The sequence below is a fragment of the Oncorhynchus mykiss genome, chromosome 28 (genome assembly GCF_013265735.2).
Source record: "Oncorhynchus mykiss isolate Arlee chromosome 28, USDA_OmykA_1.1, whole genome shotgun sequence".
NCBI lineage: Eukaryota > Metazoa > Chordata > Actinopteri > Salmoniformes > Salmonidae > Oncorhynchus > Oncorhynchus mykiss.
This window is the reverse complement of record NC_048592.1, coordinates 7,766,235-7,790,337: the sequence shown is the minus strand read 5'-3', so window position 1 is coordinate 7,790,337 and position 24,103 is coordinate 7,766,235. Positions and strand designations below refer to the sequence as shown.

At 43.7% G+C, this 24,103-nt stretch overlaps 1 protein-coding gene across 3 annotated transcripts in view; it reads left to right on the top strand.

Moving 5' to 3' along the window:
* Positions 1-22,794, top strand: part of LOC110508434 (semaphorin-6B) — a 69,724-nt gene extending 46,930 nt beyond the window's left edge. For all 3 annotated transcript variants that reach the window (XM_021588953.2, XM_036966515.1, XM_036966514.1), the window contains 12 exons: positions 4,229-4,327; positions 4,423-4,513; positions 4,757-4,876; positions 5,420-5,508; positions 5,699-5,916; positions 13,195-13,326; positions 13,427-13,576; positions 13,742-13,921; positions 14,142-14,282; positions 14,655-14,732; positions 14,864-14,922; positions 18,577-22,794. In XM_021588953.2, coding sequence (XP_021444628.1) covers positions 4,229-4,327; positions 4,423-4,513; positions 4,757-4,876; positions 5,420-5,508; positions 5,699-5,916; positions 13,195-13,326; positions 13,427-13,576; positions 13,742-13,921; positions 14,142-14,282; positions 14,655-14,732; positions 14,864-14,922; positions 18,577-19,589 — 2,370 coding nt within the window. In that variant the 3' untranslated portion in view covers positions 19,590-22,794. The remainder of the gene's footprint in view (positions 1-4,228; positions 4,328-4,422; positions 4,514-4,756; positions 4,877-5,419; positions 5,509-5,698; positions 5,917-13,194; positions 13,327-13,426; positions 13,577-13,741; positions 13,922-14,141; positions 14,283-14,654; positions 14,733-14,863; positions 14,923-18,576) is intronic.
* The last annotated feature ends 1,309 nt before the right edge of the window (positions 22,795-24,103 follow it).

The following is a 24,103-nucleotide window of genomic DNA, read 5'->3' as shown; positions in this document are numbered from 1 at the left end:
AAAACGCAAACTTTTTTCCAAATTAACTCCATAATATCGACTGAAAACATGGCAAACGTTGTTTAGAATCAATCCTCAAGGTGTTTTTCACATATCTCTTCATTGATACATCGTTCTTGGACACATGCTTTCTCTCCTGAATCCCAGGAGAAAATGCCCGCACCTGAAGATTACGCACAAATTTAGACAAAGGACACCGGGCGGACCTCTGGAAAATGTAGTCTCTTATGGCCAATCTTCCAATGATATGCCTACAAATACGTCACAATGCTGCTAAGACCTTGGGCGAACGACAGAAAGTGTAGGCTCATTCCTTGCGCAATCACAGCCATATAAGGAGAGAATGGAAAACAGAGCTTCAGAAATTCTGCTAATTCCTGGGTGATGTATCATCTTGGTTTCGCCTGTAGAATGAGTTCTGGGGCACTTACAGACAAAATCTTTGCAGATTCTGAAACTTCAGAGTGTTTTCTTTCCAAGAATATGCATAGTCGAGCATCTTTTCGTGACAAAATATCGCGCTTAAAACGGGAACGTTTTTTATCCAAAAATGAAATAGCGCCATAGGGGCGCTATTTCATTTTGTCAGCAATGTCATCACAACTGATCATATTTTGTAATGTACTCACGCTGTTCCTATAACCTAATTACATGTTCTGGGAACATTTAAATAACTCAGAAAAACTGTTTTGTCAACATTCTGTCAACACCATATTAATGTTTTGTGACCCTGGGAACATATCTCTTGTTACCACAACCTAATGAAACATTCTAGGAACCTTTAAAGAACATACAAAATGTGTTCTGGGAACGTTCTTGTAACATCGGGTAAATGTTTTTTTGCACCCTAAAATAAACATTGTATAATCATCCACACAACTGGACAGTTTTTATTTTCTGGGAACATATCTTTGTGATGTCCGCACAATGTTCTCACCAGACTGTTCCCACAACCTAATTAAACATTATGGGAATCATTAAATAACAGATTAAATGTGTTATAGGAACGTTCTGGCAACATCGGGCAAATGTTTTATACGTTATGAGAACCTTTGCCATGACTTAACGAATGTTCTGGAAACTTTCACAGGACAAATCTTGGTTTGCTGCGAAAACATTACTGGTACATTGTGTTAATACATTACCTGGAAACCTAATGAGAACTTTTCAGGAATGTTCTGTGGTGCTCTCACAGTCTCACTTCAGCTCTCACAGTCTCACGTCAGCTCTCACAGTCTCACGTCAGCTCTCACAGTCTCACGTCAGCTCTCACAGTCTCACTTCAGCTCTCACAGTCTCACTTCAGCTCTCACAGTCTCACGTCAGAATTAGAGTTCATCCATGTTTCTCAAACGTAACATTTTGAAGTTGTTGCAAATGTAACATTTTGAAGTGTTTAAGATTAAGTTCAGGCTTTAACTCTGAAAACTTAAGGCTAGGCATTCACTGTGGGGCGGCAGGGTAGCCTAGTGGTTAGAGCGTTGGACTAGTAACCGGAAGGTTGTGAGTTCAAACCCCCGAGCTGACAAGGTACAAATCTGTCGTTCTGCCCCTGAACAGGCAGTTAACCCACTGAGGCCGTCATTGAAAATAAGAATTTGTTCTTAACTGACTTGCCTGGTTAAATAAAGGTAAAATAAAAATAAAATAAAAACTGTGGTGGATGTGGTGAATGGTTAAGGTAAGAGTTAAGGTTTGAGATATTGTAGGCTTAAAACAAAAATCTCAAAAACAACTTTCTATCGCTGCATTCGAACTTGCAACCTTTGGAATCAGAGGCAGATGCTTGAAGATAACAATGAATAACAGTGCTTACTGTTGCCCCTAGTGGCCAGTTTCCACATCATCTCCCAATGTCCTCAGACATGGACGGACGTTGAATACTGACTGACTTGTGTAACGGGTGATCTGGCTGAATGGAAACTGTTTTTTTTTTTTATAAAAAAACAGGGGGCATGTGATGTCATGGCCCCAGTTGCATTTGCAAACAAATAGTTTTTATGTGCGAATTCCATGGCCTAATTTGTAGTCCTAAACACAGGGTGAAAGTGAGCAATTGACAGTGAGCTGTGAGCAAAACACCCAGACCGGATGTTAAAATGGCTTATTAAAATATGGAATTGTATTGAATCAAATGAATCAGATCATGTGATTTACCGCCCGTAGGTTGTGGTGCCACTAGTTTAAGTTTAAAAGCCTAGGCCTACTGCTTGCAAATTTTTCATATAGAAAATGTATGTTTCTTTGCAGGACAAGGATTGTCCTGATTATCAAGAATGCCTGAATGGCTTCACCTTGCTTTTATGGTTGGCTGATGCAAGTTTTACCATCCTATTATTTCAGATCTACAGGGGGGCAAATTTCACCATGGCACGACCCGTGGCAATATTTTGGCACATGACAATTAGAATTGTCAATTCTTGCATTCTATCCATGCTGGCTTTTGCAGGCTACCTGATACATGGAACAGATAGGTGGGAGGGCAAACAGGCTGTGGCCAATTTATTAATGCACAATTTGCCTTAATCCTAGTAAAAATTCACTGTCCCAGGTCAGATAGGAACACCACTTTATTTTAAGAATGTGAAATGTCAGAATAATAGTAGAGAGAAGGATTTATTTCAGCTTTTATTTCTTTCATTACATTCTCAGTGGGTCAGAAGTTTACATACACTCAATTAGTATTTGGTAGCATTGCCTTTAAATTGTATAACTTGATTCAAATGTTTTGGGTAGCCTTCTACAAGCTTCCCATAATAAGTTGGGTGAATTTTGGCCCATTCCTCCTGACAGAGCTGATGTAACTGAGTCAGGTTTGTAGGCCTCCTTGCTCGCACACGCTTTTTCAGTTCTGCCCACAAATTTTGTATATGATTGAGGTCAGGGCTTTGTGATGGCCACTCCAATACCTTGACTTTGTTGTCCTTAAGCCATTTTGCCACAACTTTGGAAGTATGCTTGGGGTCATTGTCCATTTGGAAGACCCATTTGCAACCATGCTTTAACTTCCTGACTAATGTCTTGAGATGTTGCTTCAATATATCCACATAATTTCCTGCCTCATGATGCCATCTATTTTGTGAAGTGCACCAGTCCCTCTTGCATCAAGCACCCCCACAACATGATGCTGCCACCCCTGTGCTTCACAGTTGGGATGGTGTTCTTTGGCTTGCAAGCCTCCCCTTTTTCCACCAAACATAACAATGGTCATTATGGCCAAACAGTTCTATTTTTTATTTCATCAGACCAGAGGACATTTCTCCAAAAAGTACGATCTTTGTCCCCATGTGCAGTTGCAAACCGTAGTCTGGCTTTTTTTATGGCGGTTTTGGAGCAGTGGCTTCTTCCTTGCTGAGTGGCCATTCAGGTTATGTCGATATGGGACTCGTTTTAATGTGGATATAGGCACTTTTGTACCTGTTTCCTCCAGCATCTTCACAAGGTCCTTTGCTGTTGTTATGGGATTGATTTGCACTTTTCACACCACTTTTCGCATCATCTCTAGGAGACAGAGCGTGTCTTCTTCCTGAGCAGTATGACGGCTGCATCGTCCCATGGTGTTTATACTTGTGTACTATTGTTTGTACAGATGAACATGGTACCTTCAGGCGTTTGGAAATTGCTCCCAAGGATGACCCAGGCTTGTGGAGGTCTACACATTCTTTTCAGAGGTCTTGGATGATTTCTTTGGATTTTCCCATGATGTCAAGCAAAGAGTCAGTTAGTTTGAAGGTAGGCCTTGAAATACATCCACAGGTACACCTCCAATTGACTCAAATGATGTCATTTAGCCTATCAGAAGCTTCTAAAGCCATGACATCATTTTCTGGAATTTTCCAAGCTGTTTAAAGGCACAGTCAACATAGTGTATGTAAACTTCTGACCCACTGGAATTGTGATACAGTGAATTATAAGTTAAATAATCTTTTTGTAAACAATTGTTGGAAAAAATACTTGTGTCATGCACAAAGTAGATGTCCTAACCGACTTGCCAAAACGATAGTTTGTTAACAAGAAATGTGTGGAGTGGTTGAAAAACAAGTTTTAATTACTTCAACCTAAGTGTATGTAAACTTCCGACTTCAACTGTATATTTTTAAAAATGCCATGGAAGCCCAGGCCCGATGACGCCGCTGTGCACACACCCAAACATATACGCACGCACGCACACTTCCTCTCCTCCCTGACTCTCCAATCATTTCTCATCCTTTATTGTCTCTCTCTGCAGGGGGAGTGTCGCAACTTCATCAAGGTGTTATTGAGCCAACATGGAGAACTGTTTGTGTGTGGAACTAACGCCTTCAACCCTCTATGTGCGAACTACACTGTGAGTATCTGTCTATTCAATTCAATGGATTGAAGCTTTATTGGCATGTGTGTGCGTGTTAATACAGCACATACGTACAATTGTGTGTGTTGCAGAGGGACACTCTGGAGATGGTAGGAGAGACGGTCAGTGGGATGGCTCGATGCCCTTATGATCCCAGACACGCTAACGTGGCTCTTTTTGCAGGTACAGGAGTTTCTCTCTTTCTTTTTTTACTTTCTCTCTCTTTCAATATATTGGAAAGTAATGACGTAGCACTTTTCACTAGGTCTGTAAAAATGTCCAGGGGAAAGCATTCAGATGACGAATCAGTCTCGAGACTAGAGCTGTGGGAAGGGACTTGACTAACCTTGTGTTCATGATCAATACAGTGCATGTTTTCGTTGTTCTCTCTCTCTCTCTCTCTGTCTTTGTCTCTATCTCTCTCAGAGGGCAGTCTCTTCACCGGTACTGTAACAGACTTTCTGGCGATTGATGCTGTGATCTATCGTAGCCTAGGCGACAGCCCTGCTCTCCGCACCGTCAAACACGACTCCAAGTGGTTTAGAGGTACACTGAAATGACGTACTTGCATGTGAGTGAATGGGTCAAACACATCTCCGCTGGTGAAGAACGATATTTCCTTAGATCACATAAACACTGCGGGATAACCCAAACACTCTAAAGTGGTCTCCATTCCTACCTAAATCCTTGTATCCTAAGAGTGGATAGATAAAAGCGATAGGCTAGCTTAGTGCCTGGTTAGATTCATTGCTTTCATCCAGTCCTGTCAAATCAGAGAGGACCAGACCAACAGATCAAGGACATGAAATCCCATCAGACTAAAACAGAGCGTGTAGCCCTGGAGGTCAGAGACAGAAATGAGTAAATAACTGCTCTGTGCTTGTCACTGATGATAAATTAAACAGGACATGAATTATTAATGGCTGACCCCACTGAAGTGCCATATGTTGTTACAGAGGGGTGTCAGATTAGGTATCGGCAATAAATATACAGCTGTGCGTGGTGGATGGGGATGTATGCGTGCATGCATGTAATGGGGGAGGGGGGATGTATGCGTGTGTGTAATGGCATTTCTCTACTCTTTCTCAGAGCCCTTCTTTGTGAGCGCAGTCGAGTGGGGGCCTCATATTTACTTCTTCTTCAGGGAAATGGCTATGGAGTTCCATCACCTGGAGAAGGTACACAGTACACACAAACACACAGAAATTCACAACTATGCACACACAAACGCATGCACGCACACACACAGAAATGGCAATTTGTACATCCCATTTTGTTTATATTGTTTGTCTTGTTTATACTGTGTGTGTGTGTGTGTGTGTGTGTGTGTGTGTGTGTGTGTGTGTGTGTGTGTGTGTGTGTGTACAGGTGATGGTGTCTCGTGTGGCGAGGGTGTGTAAGGGGGACCAGGGTGGGTCTCAGAGGGTGTTGGAAAAACAGTGGACATCGTTCCTGAAGGCCAGACTGAACTGCTCTGTCCCAGGAGACTCCCACTTCTACTTCAACCTGCTCCACGCCACCAGCCCCATACTCAACATGAACGGCAGGGACGTCATACTGGGACTGTTCTCTACACCGCCCAACAGGTACACGCACACATACTTTCCTGGTTAAATAAAATAAATAGAATGCGCGTATGGACATGGATCTTTCTATAAATAATGGGTCCAATCTGTGACATTGGGATCATAATGTTAAGTTCCACACGTGTACTTAAAGGAATACAGTGCCTTTGGAAAGTCATCAGACCACTTGACTTTTTCCACTTTCTGTTACATTACAGCCTTGTTCTAAAATTGATTAAATAAATAAAAATCTCAGCAATAAACACACAACACGCCATAATGACAAAGTGAAAGCAGGTTTTAGAAACGTTTGCAAATTTATAAAAAAACTAAAACAGAAATACCTAATTTACATACTGTAAGTATTCAGACCCTTTGCTATGAGACTCGAAGTTGAGCTCAGGTGCATCCTGTTTCCATTGATTATCCTTGATATGTTTCTACAACTTGATTGGAGTCCAACTGTGGTCAATTCAATTGATTGGACATGATTTGTTAAGGCACACACCTGTCTATATTAGGTCCCACAGTTGACAGTGTAAGTCAGAGCAAAAACCAAGCCTTGAGGTTGAAGGAATCGTCCGTAGAGCTCCGAGAAAGGATTGTGTTGAGGAACAGATCTGAGGAAGGATACCAAAGCATGTCTGCAGCATTGAAGGTCCCCAAGAACACAGTGGCCTCCATCATTCTTAAATGGAAGAAGTATGGAACCACCAAGACTCTTCCTAGAGCTGGCCACCTGGCCAAACTGAGCAATCAGGGGAGAAAGGCCTTGGTCAGGGAGGTGACCAAGAACCCGATGGTCACTCTGACAGAGCTCCAGAGTTCCTCTGTGGACGGAAGCCTCTGCCAGACGGAAGCCACTACTCAGTAAAAGGCACATGACAGCCCACTTGGAGTTTGCCAAAAGTTCCTAAAGACTCTCAGACCATGAGAAAGAAGATTCTCTGGTCTGATGAAATGAAAATTGAACTCTTTGGCCTGAATGTCAAGCGTCACATCTGGAGGGAACCTTGCACCATCCCTACATTGAAGCATGGTGTTTTTCAGTGGCAGGGACTGGGAGACTAGTCAGGATCGAGGCAAAGATGAACAGAGCAAAGTACAGAGAGATCCTTGATGAAAACCTGCTCCAGAGCACTCAGGAGCTCAAACTGGGGTGAAGGTTCACCTTACAACAGGACAATGACCCTAAGCACACAGCCAAGACAACGCAAGAGTGGCTTCGGGACAAGTCTCTGAATGTCCTTGAGCGGCCCAGCCAGAGCCTGGACTTGAACCCGATCGAACGTCTCTGGAGAAACCTGGAAATTGCTTTGCAGCAACACTCCCCATCCAACCTGACTAAGCTTGAGAGGACCTGCAGAGAACAATGAGAGAAACTCCCCAAATACAAGTGTGCCAAGCTTGTAGCATCATACCCAAGAAGACTTTAGGCTGTAATTGCTGCCAATGGTGCTTCAACAAAGTACTGAGTAAAGGGTCTGAATACTTACAGTTGTTGGAAGTCGGAAGTTTACATACACTTAGGTTGGGGTTATTAAAACTAGTTTTTTAATCACTCCACACATTTCTTGTTAACTATAGTTTTGGTGGGTCGGTTAGGACATCGGGCCTGGGCTTCCATGGCATTTTTAAAAATATACAGTTGAAGTCGGAAGTTTACATACACTTAGGTTGAAGTAATTAAAACTTGTTTTTCAACCACTCCACACATTTCTTGTTAACAAACTATCATTTTGGCAAGTCGGTTAGGACATCTACTTTGTGCATGACACAAGTATTTTTTCCAACAATTGTTTACAAAAAGATTATTTAACTTATAATTCACTGTATCACAATTCCAGTGGGTCAGAAGTTTACATACACTATGTTGACTGTGCCTTTAAACAGCTTGGAAAATTCCAGAAAATGATGTCATGGCTTTAGAAGCTTCTGATAGGCTAATTGACATAATTTGAGTCAATTGAAGGTGTACCTGTGGATGTATTTCAAGGCCTATCTTCAAACTAACTGCCTCTTTGCTTGACATCATGGGAAAATCCAAAGAAATCATCCAAGACCTCAGAAAAAAAGGGTAAACCTCCTCAAGTCTGGTTCATCCTTGGGAGCAATTTCCAAATGCCTGAAGGTACCATGTTCATCTGTACAAACAATAGTGCGCAAGTATAAACACCGTGGAACCACGCAGCTGTCATATGGCTCACAAATAAGACACGTTCTGTCTCCTAGAGATGAACGTACTTTGGTGCGAAAAGTGAAAATCAATCCCAGAACAACAGCAGAGGACCTTGTGAAGATGCTGGAGGAAACAGGTACAAAAGTATCTATATCCACAGTAAAATGAGTCCTATATCGACATAACCTGAAAGGCCGCTCAGCAAGAAAGATGCCACTGCTCCAAAACCGCCATAAAAAAAGCCAGACTACGGTTTGCAACTGCACATGGGGAAAATATCGTACTTTTTGTAAAAATGTCCTCTTTTCTGATGAAACAAAAATAGAAATGTTTGGTCATAATGACCATCTTTATGTTTGGAGGAAAAGGGGAGGCTTGCAAGCCAAAGAACACCATCCCAACTGTGAAGCACGGGGGTGGCAGCATCATGTTGTGGGGGTGCTTTGCTGCATGAGGGACTGATGCACTTCACAAAATAGATGGCATCATGATCATCATATATATATATATATATATATATATATATATATATATTGAAACAACATCTCAAGACATCAGTTAATGCTTGGTTGCAAATGGGTCTTCCAAATGGACAATGACCCCAAGCATACTTCCAAAGTTGTGGCAAAATGGCTTAAGGACCTCAAAGTCAAGGTATTGGAGTGGCCGTTACAAGGCCCTGACCTCAATCCTATAGAACATTTGTGGGCAGAACTGAAAACGCATGTGCGAGCAAGGAGGCCTACAAACCTGACTCATTTACACCAGCTCTGTCAGGAGGAATTGGCCAAAATTCATCCAACTTATTGTGTGAAGCTTGTGGAACGCTACTCAAAATGGTTGACCCAAGTTAAACAATTTAAAGGCAATGCTACCAAATACTAATTGAGTGCATGTAAACATCTGACCCACTGGGAATGTGATGAAAGAAATAAAAGCTGAAATAAATCATTTTCTCAACTATTATTCTAACATTTCACATTCTTAAAATAAAGTGGTGATCCTAACTGACCTAAGACAGGACTAAATGGCAGGAATTGTGAAATACTTTAAATGTATTTGGCTAAGGTGTATATCATCTTCTGACTTCAACTGTATGTAAATAGAATATTTCATTTTTGTATTTTTATAAATTACCTCAAATTTATAAAAATACAATTTTTGCTTTGTCATTATGGGGTATTGTGTGTATTTTAAAAATGTGATTTCACCTTTATTTTAACAGGTAGGCCAGTTGAGAACAAGTTCTTATTTACAACTGCGACCTGTCCGAAGATTAAGCAAAGCAGTGCGACACAAACAACACAGAGATACACATGGAAAAAACAAATGTACAGTCAACATAATAGGGGGAAAAAAGATTGATAGATTGATGTTACAGATTGATGAGGGGAGGGAAATTTAGTACATTTTAGAATAAGGCTGTAACGTTACAAAATATGGAAGAATAAGGGGTCTGAATACTTTCCCGAAGGCACTGTATATGCAAATTGGCCCATAATTCTACCTATACAACAACTTAAGCCTAGGACATCCTTTAAGCAGAGTTTATAAAGATATTGATAGTCAAATTCAAGGACTTTAAAAACCTCTTCGGTCTAGGGGGCAGTATTTTCACGTCCGGATGAAAAGCGTGCCCAAATTAAATCTAGTTGTTAAAACTGTTAAATAATGTATGTGAGTATAACAGAACTGATATGGCAGGCAAAACCTGAGAAAAATCCATCCAGGAAAAATAAATTGAGGTCACTCTCTTTTCAATGGGATTTCTATGTGGATCTAGATTTCTGTGGCACTTGCTTGCAGTTCCTATCGCTTCCACTAGATAAACAGTCTTTAGAAATTGGTTGATGTTTTTCCTTTGAGTAATGAAGAAGTAAGGCTGTTCAGAACGAGGGTCGAGTCTAGTGTACTGTTGTGGTTGGGGCGCACAACCTGAATCCTCGCTCCACTTTGTTTTCGTCCGGTATGAACACAGTTTATCCCGTCTTAAATTGTATCGATTATTTACATTAAAAAATACCTAAAGTTGTATTAGGAAAGTTGTTTGAAATTTTTAGAACAAGTTTACAGGTAACTTACTAGATATTTTGTCATGTTGCGCGAGTTAGAACCAGTGTTTTTCTGGATCAAACACTCCAAATAAATGGACATTGGAGATATAACGACGGAATTTATCGAACAAAAGGACCGTTTGTGATGTTTATGGGACATTTGAGTGCCAACAAAAGGAGTTCTTCAAAGGTAAGGCATGAATTCGATCGTTATTTCTGAGTTTTGTGTCGCGCCTGGTGGGATGAAATATAACTGTCTGTGTTTGTTTGATGGGGTGCTGTCCTCAGATAATCGCATGGTTTGCTTTCGCCGTAAAGCCTTTTTGAAATCTGACACATTGGCTGGATTAACAAGCTTTAATTTGGTGTATTACATGTGTGATTTCATGAAAGTTTAATATTTATAGTAATTTCATTTGAATTTGGCACTGCCATTTCACCGGATGTTGTCGAGGGGTTCCGCTAGCGGAACATCTAGCTGTAACAGGTTTTAAGGGACTTTTCAAGCACTTAATTGTAATTTTCAAGGACCTCAATTGTATGATGTATATAACTGTACATACTGTATAGCCCCCCCCCCCCCCCCCCCCCCCCAAAAAAAACCATGCAAAAAGTGTAACAAAAAAATAAGTAGGCCATGACCACTAAGAATAATGCATTTTTTGGGGGCCTTGCTGTAACGGTTCTCCTCGTCATCTGAGGAAGAGTAGTCAAGATCGGACCAATGCGCAGCGTTGTATGTGTCCATGTTAATATTTAATAAATCAACTGAACACTGAATAACAAAACAACAAAGAGAGTGAACGAAACAGTCCTGTAAGGTGCAAAACAGAAAACTACCCACAAACCAAGTGGGAAAAACAGGCTACCTAAGTATGGTTCTCATTCAGAGACATCGATTGACAGCTGCCTCTGATTGAGAACCATACCAGGCCAAACACATAGAAAACCAAAACTAGAACAACACATAGAATGCCCACCCCAACTCACGCCCTGACCATAATAAAACAAAGACATCACAAAGGAACTAAGGTCAGAACGTGACAGTACCCACCCCCCCCCCTCCCCCCCAAAGGTGCGGACTCCGGCCTCAAAACCTGAACCTATAGGGGAGGGTCTGGGTGGGCGTCTGTCCGCGGTGGCAGCTCTGGCGCGGACGTGGACCCCACTCCACCATAGTCTTTGCCTGCTTCCGGAGGCCTGGTGCGTGGAGGAGGCACCGGATAGACCGGACCATGGAGGTGCTGTGCTGGCGAACCGGGGACACCGTGCGTAGGGCTGGTGCCATGTACCCCGGCCCAAGGAGACGCACTGGAGACCAGATGCGTTGAGCCGGCTTCATGGCACCTGGCTCGATGCCCACTCTAGCCCGGCCGATACAAGGCGCTGCGATGTAACGCACCGGGCTATGCCTGCGCACCGGGGACACCGTGCTCCTAACACGGTGCCTGCCCGGTCCACCTCTCTTCACGGTAAGCACGGGGAGTTGGCTCAGGTCTCCTACCCAACTTAGCCACACTCCCCGTGTGCCTCCCCCCATTTTGGGGGCTGCCTCTCGTCCCAGCCTCGCTGCCATGCTGCCGCCTCATACCACCGTCGCTCAGCTTTCGCTGCCTCCAGCTCTGCCTTGGGGCGGCGATATTCCCCAGCCTGTGCCCAGGGTCCTTCTCCATCCAGAATCTCCTCCCATGTCCATGAGTCCAGAGATTTCTGCTGCTGTCCGATACCACGCTGCTTGGTCCTTTTTTTGGGGGTGATTCTGTAACGGTCGTCGGTGGAAGACAGTGAGGACCAAAGCGCAGCGTGGTACTTGTCCATGTTATTTATTTAAACTGAACACTATCAAACAAAGAAACAAAAAGCACAACCGAAACAGCTCCGTCAGGTGCAAACCACACTAAACAGAAAAATATAATCACCCACCACTCAAGGGTGAAAAATAGAATGCCCAGCCCAATTCACGCCCTGACCATACTAAAACAAAGACATCACAAAGGAACTAAGGTCAGAACGTGACACTTGCCGATGTATTGATATTCAAATTATTATTACATTCTAAAATATGTGAGAATAATGTGGACTTGCCTGACTAAATAAATGTCATGCATGCGTGGCCAGTTTTCTGTAGCCAACGTGGCCGATGCAGGCACACATAATAAAACCATGAATAAGCGGCACCATGAATATCTCACCATCGCTGTTGTTATAATGAGAAGGCAACCAAAAACGAGGTTATTTTTGTAATAGAAGTATTAGTATGGAAAGCCAAGTTGGAACCAGTATTAGATGTTGTCATCCTCATAATCACTGCATGTGATCTTACCGCAACACCGTTCAATTGAAGCGGCAGGAAACAAACTAAAGCTGCTACATCTCTCACAAAACAGATCAAAAATGAAATCAAAGATAATTATAAGGGAGCAGGATCATTTATATATTGGCTACAATAATTACATACCTTTTTGAGTACCAAAAGGTCTGATTTTCACGCTTGGCCAATTCCAATACTTGAATTTCCGAGCACCAAATTCAAGACTACCTAGCTAACTAGCTAGCTCACAATACTAGCCAACTGAGCTGCGTTGTTCCTTGCATGCGATTGGCTGTGGTCTTGGAGACGGCACATGGCCTGGGAGACAAAGATGCCTGTCAGGCATCATTCAGGGCTTAAATGCCCCATGAGAACATTGCATGCAATGTAGCAACAGGGCTCCTTGATGGGGTCATTATCGTGCATCTGAACAAATGAGTGGATGATGCGTGGTACTTTTGATTATCTTGTGATCTTGACAGAACAACTTTTATTGTGTAGTGATCAAGAGATACATCTGATCAAGAGATAAATCTGATCTCGACATAACGAGAGATGTATTTGATTTTATTAATATGTCCTCTCTGGACTTCTGTAGTAACAAGTTGTCCAGCTTATGAAACCCTCACTGGTACCCTAGTTTTTAGAAAGACCCGCATGCACGCATACATGAACACACACAGGCACATATATCTGATCCATGTCTAATCCTTTCTGCCCCACCTCCCCTCCTTCTCTCTCCTTGTCTCTGACAGTATCCCTGGGTCTGCAGTCTGTGTGTTTGACATGCAGCAGTTGGCTAGGGTGTTTGAGGGAAGATTCAAGGAGCAGAAATCTCCAGAATCCATCTGGACACCTGTATCTGATGAGCTCGTACCCAAACCCAGGTACTTTCAACCATAACTCATATTTATCTTTGTGAAGTATTGTAATGCGATGTTCTAACACATTATGATGCCTTATTTTGACCCTGTTCTCTCTCTGTAGGCCGGGTGGCTGTGCGGTGCAGGGGTCTCAGTTCAGCTCGTCTAAAACTCTGCCAGATGAGGTGTTGAACTTTGTGAAGACTCATCCCCTGATGGATGAGACCATACCCCTGGTGGGGCACAGACCCTGGGTTGTCAAGACTATGGGCAGGTATGACTAAGGATACCCATGGTTACCACTGATTGTTCACTGAAATCCATGTTTGCCCTACGTTGTATACCTGTCCTGAAATTGAGCTCACCATCTTCCTCGCTCCCTCTCCCTTCTCACCCCCGAGCCCTTCCCTCTATTCTCCCCCTCCATCCCTCTCCCCAGGTACCAGTTGACAGCCATGGTGGTGGACACAGAAGCTGGTCCCCATAGAAACCGTACAGTATTGTTTCTGGGCTCCACGCGAGGGACCGTCCTCAAATTCCTCATTGTCCCGAGTGGAGACAACTCTCCCACACACAGCAGTGTGTTTCTGGAGGAGGTGGAGGGCTTCAACCCTGAGAAGTGAGTACAGGAAGGGAGTTTGGCCACAATCCCTTGTTCTCGCTGCAGTCCTGTGTTTTGTCAGCTCATTATTGTGGAGATTAGCTGTTTAAGTCACTACACCCTAATGTGAATCCCTATTTTTCTCTGCTGTGACAATAGAAATGAATGAAAATACTGTAAAGATGCATCTATGTGTCTCCCTCTCTCGCTCTCTTTCTTTCCCTGTCTCTGTCTCCAGGTGTGGAGAGGACTCTGTCCAGGCCAGACAGTTGTTGTCTCTGTCCTTGGATCGTCCCAGTCACACTCTACTGCTGGCCTTCCCTTCCTGTCTGGTCAGACTACCCACAGCGCGCTGCCACCTACACTCACGCTGCGTGAAGTGAGTAACACACACACACACATTCACAAACACACACACACATTCACTCACACAGGGTTTTGTTTATGGTTTTGGCTACCCTAAACCTAGCTTGATGTTCACAACCCGGATCAACCCTAACCCTAGCCATAAATAACCCTAACCCTAGCTTAATCAACCCTAATCCTAGTCATAACCCTATGTCCACATCCCGGTTCAACTCTAGCCTCAACAACCACCCTAACCTTAACCATAGCTTTATTTCTACATCCCAGTTAAACCGTAACCCTCATCACAGCCTTAACCCTTACCCTAATCTAACACACACACACACGCCATCTCCATCAGGCTGATCAGATCTCCATGTGTGTGTGTGTATGTGTGTGTATTTAGGAGCTGTCTGACTTCCAGAGATCCCTACTGCGGCTGGACCAGAGGCAGCACCTGCTCCTTCCTCAGACCAGGCACACGGTGAGACAGCTGCCCATGTAGACACAGATCTAGGATCAGATGAATCAGTTAATTGTGTGTTCATCTATTATTATCTTTTGATGTTATTGTGCTGTGCAGTCGGTTAATCTATCATCTATGTCCTATTGCAGGCTGCCTTTTCAGCAAGACATTGAGTATGGCAACTTCTCCCATCTTGGAGACTGTGGTGGTAAGTAGCCCTTGTCTTTAGCCCTGCAGCTCTGTGGGTAGAAACTGTTCTTTTTTTCACTTAATGCCTGCCCCGCCTAGTGGCTCAATCACGCATTACAAGCGTTTGCTACACAGACATCAATGCAATTCAAGTGTACGTTAATACAAAGTATAATTTTTGTTTGTCATGGTCTCAGTCATGGTCTCCATCACAACCCAAGTGTACATAACATCACAGTGATTCTGCCGTTCATATACTGTATATTTTATGTTTCTGTTTCTGTGTGTATCGAACTTGCATTTACACTGGTGACGGAAGAAGACTGTCATTTGTAGTCTGTCAGCAAGGTGATTAGCTAGTGTGCAATGTCAGGGCTTTGATTTCCCGCTCCTCAGATCAGGGTCCTTCAGAAGCCTCCCAGTATGACTGCTTTTAATTGGTTGCTGGCTTCAATAAATGCATGTTGATCGTTTGACAGAGGAGTGAATGTCTTGATCAGTGAAGTAAAGCCTTCTGGTTCACAACCCCACAATCCCACAGGACTAAGCCATATTCTGAGTGTTCAGCTGTCAACGACTGTCTGCTACAGTTTGACAAATACTTTTGCCACAAAAACATGTACAAAATAAAAATGAGGACACAACTCAGTATGCAAAACGTTGTGGTGCTCAAAGCTGAGATTCTGGCAGGGCATCAGAGAACGTCTTCTCTAAACAAACACATCTCAAATCTGTCTTGGTGTCAATCAGGATGTCTCCTTCTCATTAGTAAACTGTTCCAGGACCTGCAATCTGTTCCAACTCAAATTATACACTGCCGTATCATCTGTTTTGTGGCAAATCTATAATCGGAGAGGGTTCTGATTCCAGAACACTACACTACAATCTCATCTGTTGTATTGGAGTCTATAACCTGCAATCTGTTCTCAAGTCTAAGTCCATCATATTACAATATCATCTCAACTCTGTCATAGATCTATAACCTGTTATACAGTGCCTTTGGAAAGTATTCAGACCGCTTCCCTTTTTCCACATTTTGTTACGTTACAGCCTTATTCTGAAATGTATAAATACAATGTTTTTCTCATCAATCTACACATAATACCCCATTGTGAGAAAGCAAAAAACAGGTTTTTCGACATTTCTGCAAATGTATTAAGAAATAAAAAAGTATTCAGACCCTTTGCTATGAGACTCGAAATTGATATCTGGTGCGTCCTGTTTCCATTGATCATCCTTGAGGTGTTTCTACAACTTGATTGGACTCCACCTGTGGTAAATTCAATTAATTGGACATAATTTGGAAAGGCACACACCTGTCTATATAAGGTTTCATAGTTGACAATGCATGTCAGAGCAAAAACCAAGCCATGAGGTCGAAGGAATTGTCCATAAAGCTCCGAGACAGGATTATGTTGAGGCACAGATCAGGGGAAGGGTACCAAAACATTTCTTCAGCATTGAAGGTCCCCAAGAACGAAGTGGCCTCCATCATTCTTAAATAGTAGGCCGTCATTGTAAATAAGAATTTGTTCTTAACTGACTTGCCTAGTTAAATAAATAACTAAATAAAATAGAAGAAATTTGGAACCACCAAGGCTCTTCCTAGAGCTGGCCGCCCGGCCTAACTGAGCAATCGGGTGAGAAGGGTCTTGGTCAGGGAGGTAGCGAAAACCCGATGGTCACTCTGACAGAGCTCCAGAGTTCCTCTGTGGAGATGGGAGAACCTTTCAGAAGGACAACCATCTCTGCAGCACTCCACCAATAAGGCCTTTATGTTAGAGTGGCTAGACGGAAGCCAAAAGCTCAGTAAAAGACACATGACAGCCCGCTTGCCAAAAGGCACCTAAAGGACTCTCAGACCATGAGAAACAAGATTCTCTGGTCTGATGAAACCAAGATTTAATTATTTGGCCTGAATGCCAAGCATCACGTCTGGAGGAAACCTGGCATCATCCCTACTGTGTAGCATAATGGTGGTGGCATCATGCTGTGGGGATCTTTTTCAGTGGCAGGGACTGGCAAAGATGAATGAAGCAAAGTACAGAGAGATCCTTGATGAAAACCTGCTCTAGCGCAATTAGGACCTCAGACTGGGGCGAGAGTTCATCTGCTGGCCTCCCCAGAAAGGCTACATCCTCTGCAGCCAGGGCATGGTCCCCGCACCTCCATCCTCCATGCCGACCCCCAACGGCCAGCAGTATGTGGCCCAGCACCACACCCCCGGGCCGGGCAGGGCTCAGCTGAGAGGGGAACTGGGGAAAGGAGAGCTACACGTCTGGAGGAAACCTGGCATCATCCCTACGGTGAAGCATGATGGTGGCGGCATCATGCTGTGGGGATGTTTTTCAGCGGCAGGGACCGGCAAAGGTAAAGATGAATGAAGCAAAGTACAGAGAGATCCTTGATGAAAACCTGCTCTAGAGTGATCAGGACCTGTGACGGTGACGGTTCACCTTACAACAGGACAACGACCCTGAGCACACAGCCAAGACAACGTAGGAGTAGATTCGGGACAATTCTCTTAATGTCCTTTAATGGCCCAGCCAGAGCCCGGACTTGAACCCAATCTAACATCTCTGGAGAGACCTGAAAATGGCTGTGCAGAGACGCTCCCCATCCAACTTGACAGAGCTTGAGAGGATTTGCAGAGAAGAATGGGAGAAACTCCCCAAATACAAGTGTGCCAAGCTTGTAGCGTCATACCGAAGAAGACTCGAGGCTGTAATCGCTGCCAAAGGTGCTTCAACAAAGTACTGAGTAAAGGGTCTGAATATTTATGTAAATGTTATATTACATTTCTTTATTTTTAATACATTTGCAAACATTTCTAAAAGCCTATTTTTACTTTGTCATTATGGGGTATTGTGTATAGATTGATGAAAGGGGGGAAACTATTTATTTAATTTAATTTAGAATAAGGCTGTAACGTAACAACATATGGAAAAGGCAAAGGGTCTGATTTACTTTCAGAATGCACTGTATGTCACTCTCTAGAACCTGACCTCCTCTAGTTCCAGAACTTTTTTTTTCTAACTCAGATATAGGCCAGTTTACTGCAGTTAGCCTGTTCCATAGAGAGTGGTGAAAGCATGAAGCCACACCCAGAACTATGGGTCCAGGGCCTGGCGGACATAATGCTGTGTCTGTTCAGATGGGAGTGATTAGAGCGGTGGAAATATTTACCAAAATAAATGATGTATTTTAGGGAGAAACTCACTGGCCAGCCCAGATCCTTCCTGAACACAGAATGGAAATTTTGAGCGGAGTCTGTTTTAGTGTTTTCCCTTCTTACTGATGACAAGTGCAGCTTTCAGCCCAGCCAGCAGAACCCCAAGGATGTGCTGGAGAAAGCACCAAAAAGGATAAGGAGATGCCTATCTTCTGCAATTTTACAATGTTATGATAGATTACTGTAACACAGAATAAGATTATGCTCTTGGATAATAAAATATAGCAATATCATCTTTGAGATCCGGCAAATCATGTTTAGATCTAAACGTGACAATAACGAAAGCATGGAGAGGGTCATGAAGGAGAATGGAAATGAAAAAGTAGAGGAGACTGAAGGACTGTAGAGTGAGAACCTGTTCATGCTGTAACGTTAAGTGGATTTGATCTTCTCTCTTGCCATTAACTGTATGATTCCTTTCATCTTCCCTCTCCCCTTCAGGTGTCATACAGCAGAGTCTGCTGGTCGAGCCGGAGAGTCTGGTCTCCCTCAACCTGCTGGTGGCGTCTGCAATCTCGGCCTTCACCATCGGGGCGATGCTATCAGGCCTGGCCGTCTGCTGGATCATGGCCCACAAGCCCAGCAACCGACGCCAAGCTAGCAACTCCAGCCAGTCCAGCATCCAGCGCCGGGAGAGGGGGATGTTGACGTCAGGAGGAGGGATGGGAGGATCGGTCCTTAGTGTGACCCGTCAGGGAGGAGGGGATAGACCTTGTTCTCAGGGCGGGGAGACCCTGTTTGTGATGCCCAACGGTTGGGTGAAGTCAGGGGAGCTGGACCCAGGGTTCTTGCCCACGCCAGAGCACACGCCCCAGCAGAAGAGACGCGGGCTCAGGCTTTCTGATTCTGGATCAGGGGGGTGGGACAACAGCCAGACCTACCTGGCAGGGAGCACCATGGGGCTGGCATCCCCCTGCCCTCTCCCTTGCCCCCCACACCCCTCCACTGCTGTCTACCTGACCACCAGACTCTTCCAGGGTGGAGGAGGTGGGAGACATGGGGGTGAGGAGCGAGGAAGAGAAGGAGAGACGCCTCGCCAGCACTACGTGTGCCTCAGCAAGCCCTGGGGGGAGAAGGGGAGGAGTGGGACTCCAAAGTCGGCACTTCGCAAGTCAGCAGGGGAGTATGTGTACCCCATGACCCCCCAGGACTCCCCGAATAGGAGGAGGGTGGTGTCAGCCCCCAGCGCCCACATGGAGTTTGGGGAGCCCCTGCCTCTCCGCTGGCCTCCCCAGGAAGGCTACATCCTCAGCAGCCAGGGCATGGTCCCCGCACCTCCATCCTCCATGCCGACCCCCAACGGCCAGCAGTATGTGGCCCAGCACCACACCCCCGGGCCGGGCAGGGCTCAGCTGAGAGGGGAACTGGGGAGAGGAGAGCTGGGGGAGCTGGTGGATCTCAGCCAGCTGCTGAGTAAGAAGAGTTCCAATGAGAGGACTCACAACGGCCAGTGAAAAAGAGAGTGAAAAGCAGGGAAGGACCCCGGCCACTGCTTAAGACCATATCTGTCTCTTTCTACATCTCTCTCCTTCTCTCTGTTCTACCTTTTCTCTCCCTCCCTCTCTCTTTCTTTCTCTCTCTGTCTCTGTCCCTCATTGTCATTCAGTCCTCCTGATATCTCTGTATCTCACTAGGGGACTCCTGAGGCTGTTCTATCTGTGACTGGTTACTGCTGTCACTCAGATCCTGCTTGGCTGTGATTAGCCAGAGAAAATGAGGTTGTTGTTGTGTCGGCCTATCTACTCAAGCTGCTTAAAGAGGGGAGGAGGCGAGAAAGAGAGAATGGAGAGCGAGAGTGAGGGATTGAAAGAGAGGTGAGAAAGAGGGAAAAAGAGAGGGGAAGGAAGAGTTTGCTAGACAGTGGAATTCTTACAACGAAAACATGCTGAGAGAGAACCATAAGCAGGAAGCTACATGCAAAGAGACCCAGAGACAGACACTTGCCGACAGCCTTACCTGTGCTTCAAACAGGCCAAAAAGGACTACCAAACAACATGGCCACTATCAGGTGTCAGAAGACGAGACCTAGGAGACTTCATTCCTACACAATGCACTCTGTCCACCTTCCAGTACAGACTGAGTGGCACTCACACATGAATTAGAAAGAAATTACTTTGAAGAATCTTGCTGAAGGTGAATGAAACAGACACTGTTCAGCCTCAGTGTGCAGGAAAACACTGAGGTCATTCTGACTCTGACTCTGAACGTGAAAAGAATGCCTGATGAAGAGTGTCGGAAGGAAGCGGCAATAAAGATTTAATAGCCTGCCCTCCAGCAGCCTCCTGACACAAACACACACACACACACACACACACACACACACACACACACACACACACACACACACACACACACACACACACACACACACACACACACACACACACAGAGAGAGATTTACAGCTCAGTTTTAATAAGGGGGCCATATATTCCCAGTGTATGTGAGGTGAGAGGGGCCGTACTGTACTGCTCCTAACCTGCCTCACTGGAACCATGGGACTATAACCCACTTTTACTGAGTTACGGGAAAGGAGGAGAGTCGGACTGGAATGTCAGCACTATTTCTGCCAACCAGGCGTTCTCTCTAATGACGCCATTTCATCCATCCATCCACCCCTTCCACTCCATGTTTTTTTTAATGGCAAATCATTTTAGAGCCGATGCGACGTGTGGAGAGAAGGAAAGAGAATTAGGTTGGGCAGTCTGTGTGTGTGTGTGTGTGTGTGTGTGTGTGTGTGCGTGCGTGCGTGTGTGCATCCTGCGCCCTGTGTCTGTATGCGGAGATGCACAGGCTATGCTTCTGTGTGACAGTCACTGTTGTTGTGATTAAACAACTGTCCTGCCGCTTACTCATCAACGTTAATGGTTATTTCCATAGAACTCAAATGGCACCGTATATTCTACCCATCAAAGTGTCTAATAAAAGACTTGCCATTACGTTAAGCGGACATGGGGAGAGGGAGAGATAGAAAGACAGAGATAAGTAGAAAGACAGGAGGATAGAGAGACAAACAGAAAGGCAGAGTGAGAAAGAGAGAGGCAACACGGAGACAAGAAAGACGATACGGTCTGCCATTCTCAAGTCGTCAGAGACACAGCTCCAGTCACATTCAGAAAAAACGTTTTGTTCAGTTCTGTTGTGAACCTGAGCAGCAATGACTTGTATATAAAGACACTTGTAACTCAACCCCAGATGTCTGTGTTACCATTGGAGGAGCACAATGATGACAGCACTCAGACAGGTCATGACTCAAATCACACCCTATTGTCCATATAGTGGTCAAATGTATTGCACTGAATGGGAAATATGGTGTTGTTTGAGATGCAGCCGCAGTAACAAACACACTCATAAACACCATGCCGATGTCTTTTCTCCCTCCTGTGTCAATACAATGTGTGCCAATATTCTGAACTGTACTTTTGGGTGACATATCACGTGACCACTGAAACAAAAAGGAAACATTTTCAAGTGCCATAAAAACCATGTCAATTCATTTTTATACCTTATATATTTGATACTGTGATGTTGTATAATTTGTTCAAGTGTGTACAGTGTTACTTCCTGTGTGCAATGATGAGGAACTTCACAGTGTCGCCTTCAGATAGCCTACTGAATGTTTGTTTTCTTTCATAATTCTTTTGCCTTTGCTGCTCTCGTGCATTTCAGGCATATCCATTTCAAATGCTAGTAACACTGAACATCTGTTTATAAACCAGAATTTGGTTCAGTTGTTACTGAAATATGCTAGCATTGTATTGATTGTTTTCACCCACACCAACAATCAGCCATACTGTGGAACCTTCAAGTCAAAGGCTACTTCCTGAATGAATATATATACTAATTTGCTCATAAAACTGTGCAGTACTAATACATTCATGGAAAAGCACAACTTTTATTTGTCTTATTTGAAAAGGAGTTGTACTGTATCTAATGCATATCCTTGTAAATAATTGATTTGAATGTATCTTCCCCATTTGGTTTGAAAGATTCTTGTCTTCTTACTTGACATGGGCTTTCTCTTTGACGGGTGAGTTTTTATTGACTATGTCGTGAATGAGCTGTAAATACACTACGTACGGTATTTACCTTTGACTAAATACTGAGGCTAGCTGTTTTCTTTCTAAAGAGTAGAATCGCAGGCTTGTCCTGCTGAGCTGAACTAAAAAAAGGTATCCAGTTGACTTGTGACTTACGGCTGTGCACACACACACACACACACACACACACACACAATTCAAATTAAAGGCGGTCAAGGAGTAGGGCGTTCAAAGAGTTGGTCTGTTGGGAATCTGTGATGTCATCGGCCTCCCCTCTTGCTTGAGGAATGATAGATGAGCAAAGAAAAAAACAATAGAGAACAAAACAGGAAAGTCCCCCCCCCCCCCCCCCCCCCCGCCCACTTGTGCTATGTCATGACATACCTGTACTACCTATTTAGATGTTACTTTTGTTAAGTAAATCCGGTGTTAACTGAAGTGAAAAGGAGACTGGTTTGCCACTGTAAATTCAAATCACTTCCTGAATTGACTGCCGTCAACTCGAATTGAGCCCAACACTGACACACACGAAGCACTTCATCTGAGAGTATAAAGCAGTTAGTCAATATGGAGACCCCTGTCAATATATTCTTTCTTATTCTAATAAACCATTAAGATCTATTCATCTCTGTTATATCTTTACATATTGTTCATTTTAATCTTGACATAAAGTAGAGGGCACTTTCAAGCAACCATTTTTATCACCCCTAGATGGCGCTCGAAACTAGTCTTTACAAGAGAGGAAGCCATCTATGAAAATAACTGCATCTCACATGTCTAGTGGCCTCCTCTCGTTTCTTTACCTTCAGATGCACTGATGTAGAAGACCTAGATTGGTGAAAACAAATTCACAGTAGGAATCCACCTCATTATCTTAATCTATCATGTGTTTACAGATCATTGTGAATGAAGGCAAGGAGGTCAAAATGATCTAATTGAGATGCAAGCTAAATGATTCCACTGTTGCCAAGGAGATGTAGGTGGTGAATCATTGCTTGTTAGATGTGATGCCATTAACAGCTGGAACATTTCCTTTGTATTAGAAGCAGTCTCTTTCATATATGCTATGTTTTTACACGACTACAATAATATGCCTGTATACAAGTGATGATCAACGTGTCCTTGAGGGTCGCAATATGTATAGGCTTTTTCTACAGCCCTGCACTTCAACGCAAATCCTCACCTTATTATGGTTGTGGTCTCTAGACCGCTATTAGTTTAACCACAACACGATCTCACAGTCTCAGTATTCAATGTTTGTTCTTAAAGGCCCTGTGCAGTCAAAAACATGATTGTCCTGTGTTTTATATATATTTCCACACTATGAGGTTGAAATAAAACTGAAATTGTGAGAGAAAACAAATTATGCCTTTTTAGTGAAAGAGCTGTTTGAAAAGACCGCCTGAAATGTCAGCCTGTTTTGGTGGGATGGAATTTTGGCCTGCCTGGTGACATCAGCAGGTGGTAAATTAGTTAATAGACCAATAGGAAAGAGAGTTCCAAGCCTCTCTGCCAAAAACAGCTGGTTTTCAATTTTCCCCTCCCAACTCAGATCACTCCCAGAGAGTCCTATCAACATTTTTGCTTGAGAAATTGCTATTTGCTAAGAAGCAATTATTATTATTTATATACATGTTAAGTGAAAAGAACCACAGTAAGGTAGTTAATTGTTACCCAGAAATCATTTGATATTGAGATAAAAATGGCTGCATTGGACCTTTAACTAAATCATGGTTTAGTGCTTCTGTTTCAAAATTAACTTTTTTTAAATCAAGTCCTTCGGGGTCATTTTGACCACATCCAAAAACACCTGATTCTGCCTATAGTAATTTAATAGATAGGACCTTTATTTTAATCTAGGTTTCTCTGGAGACATAATAGCAAGTTATCTATACCACCAGAGGGTGGAGGGGGATCTGTATCAGTGATT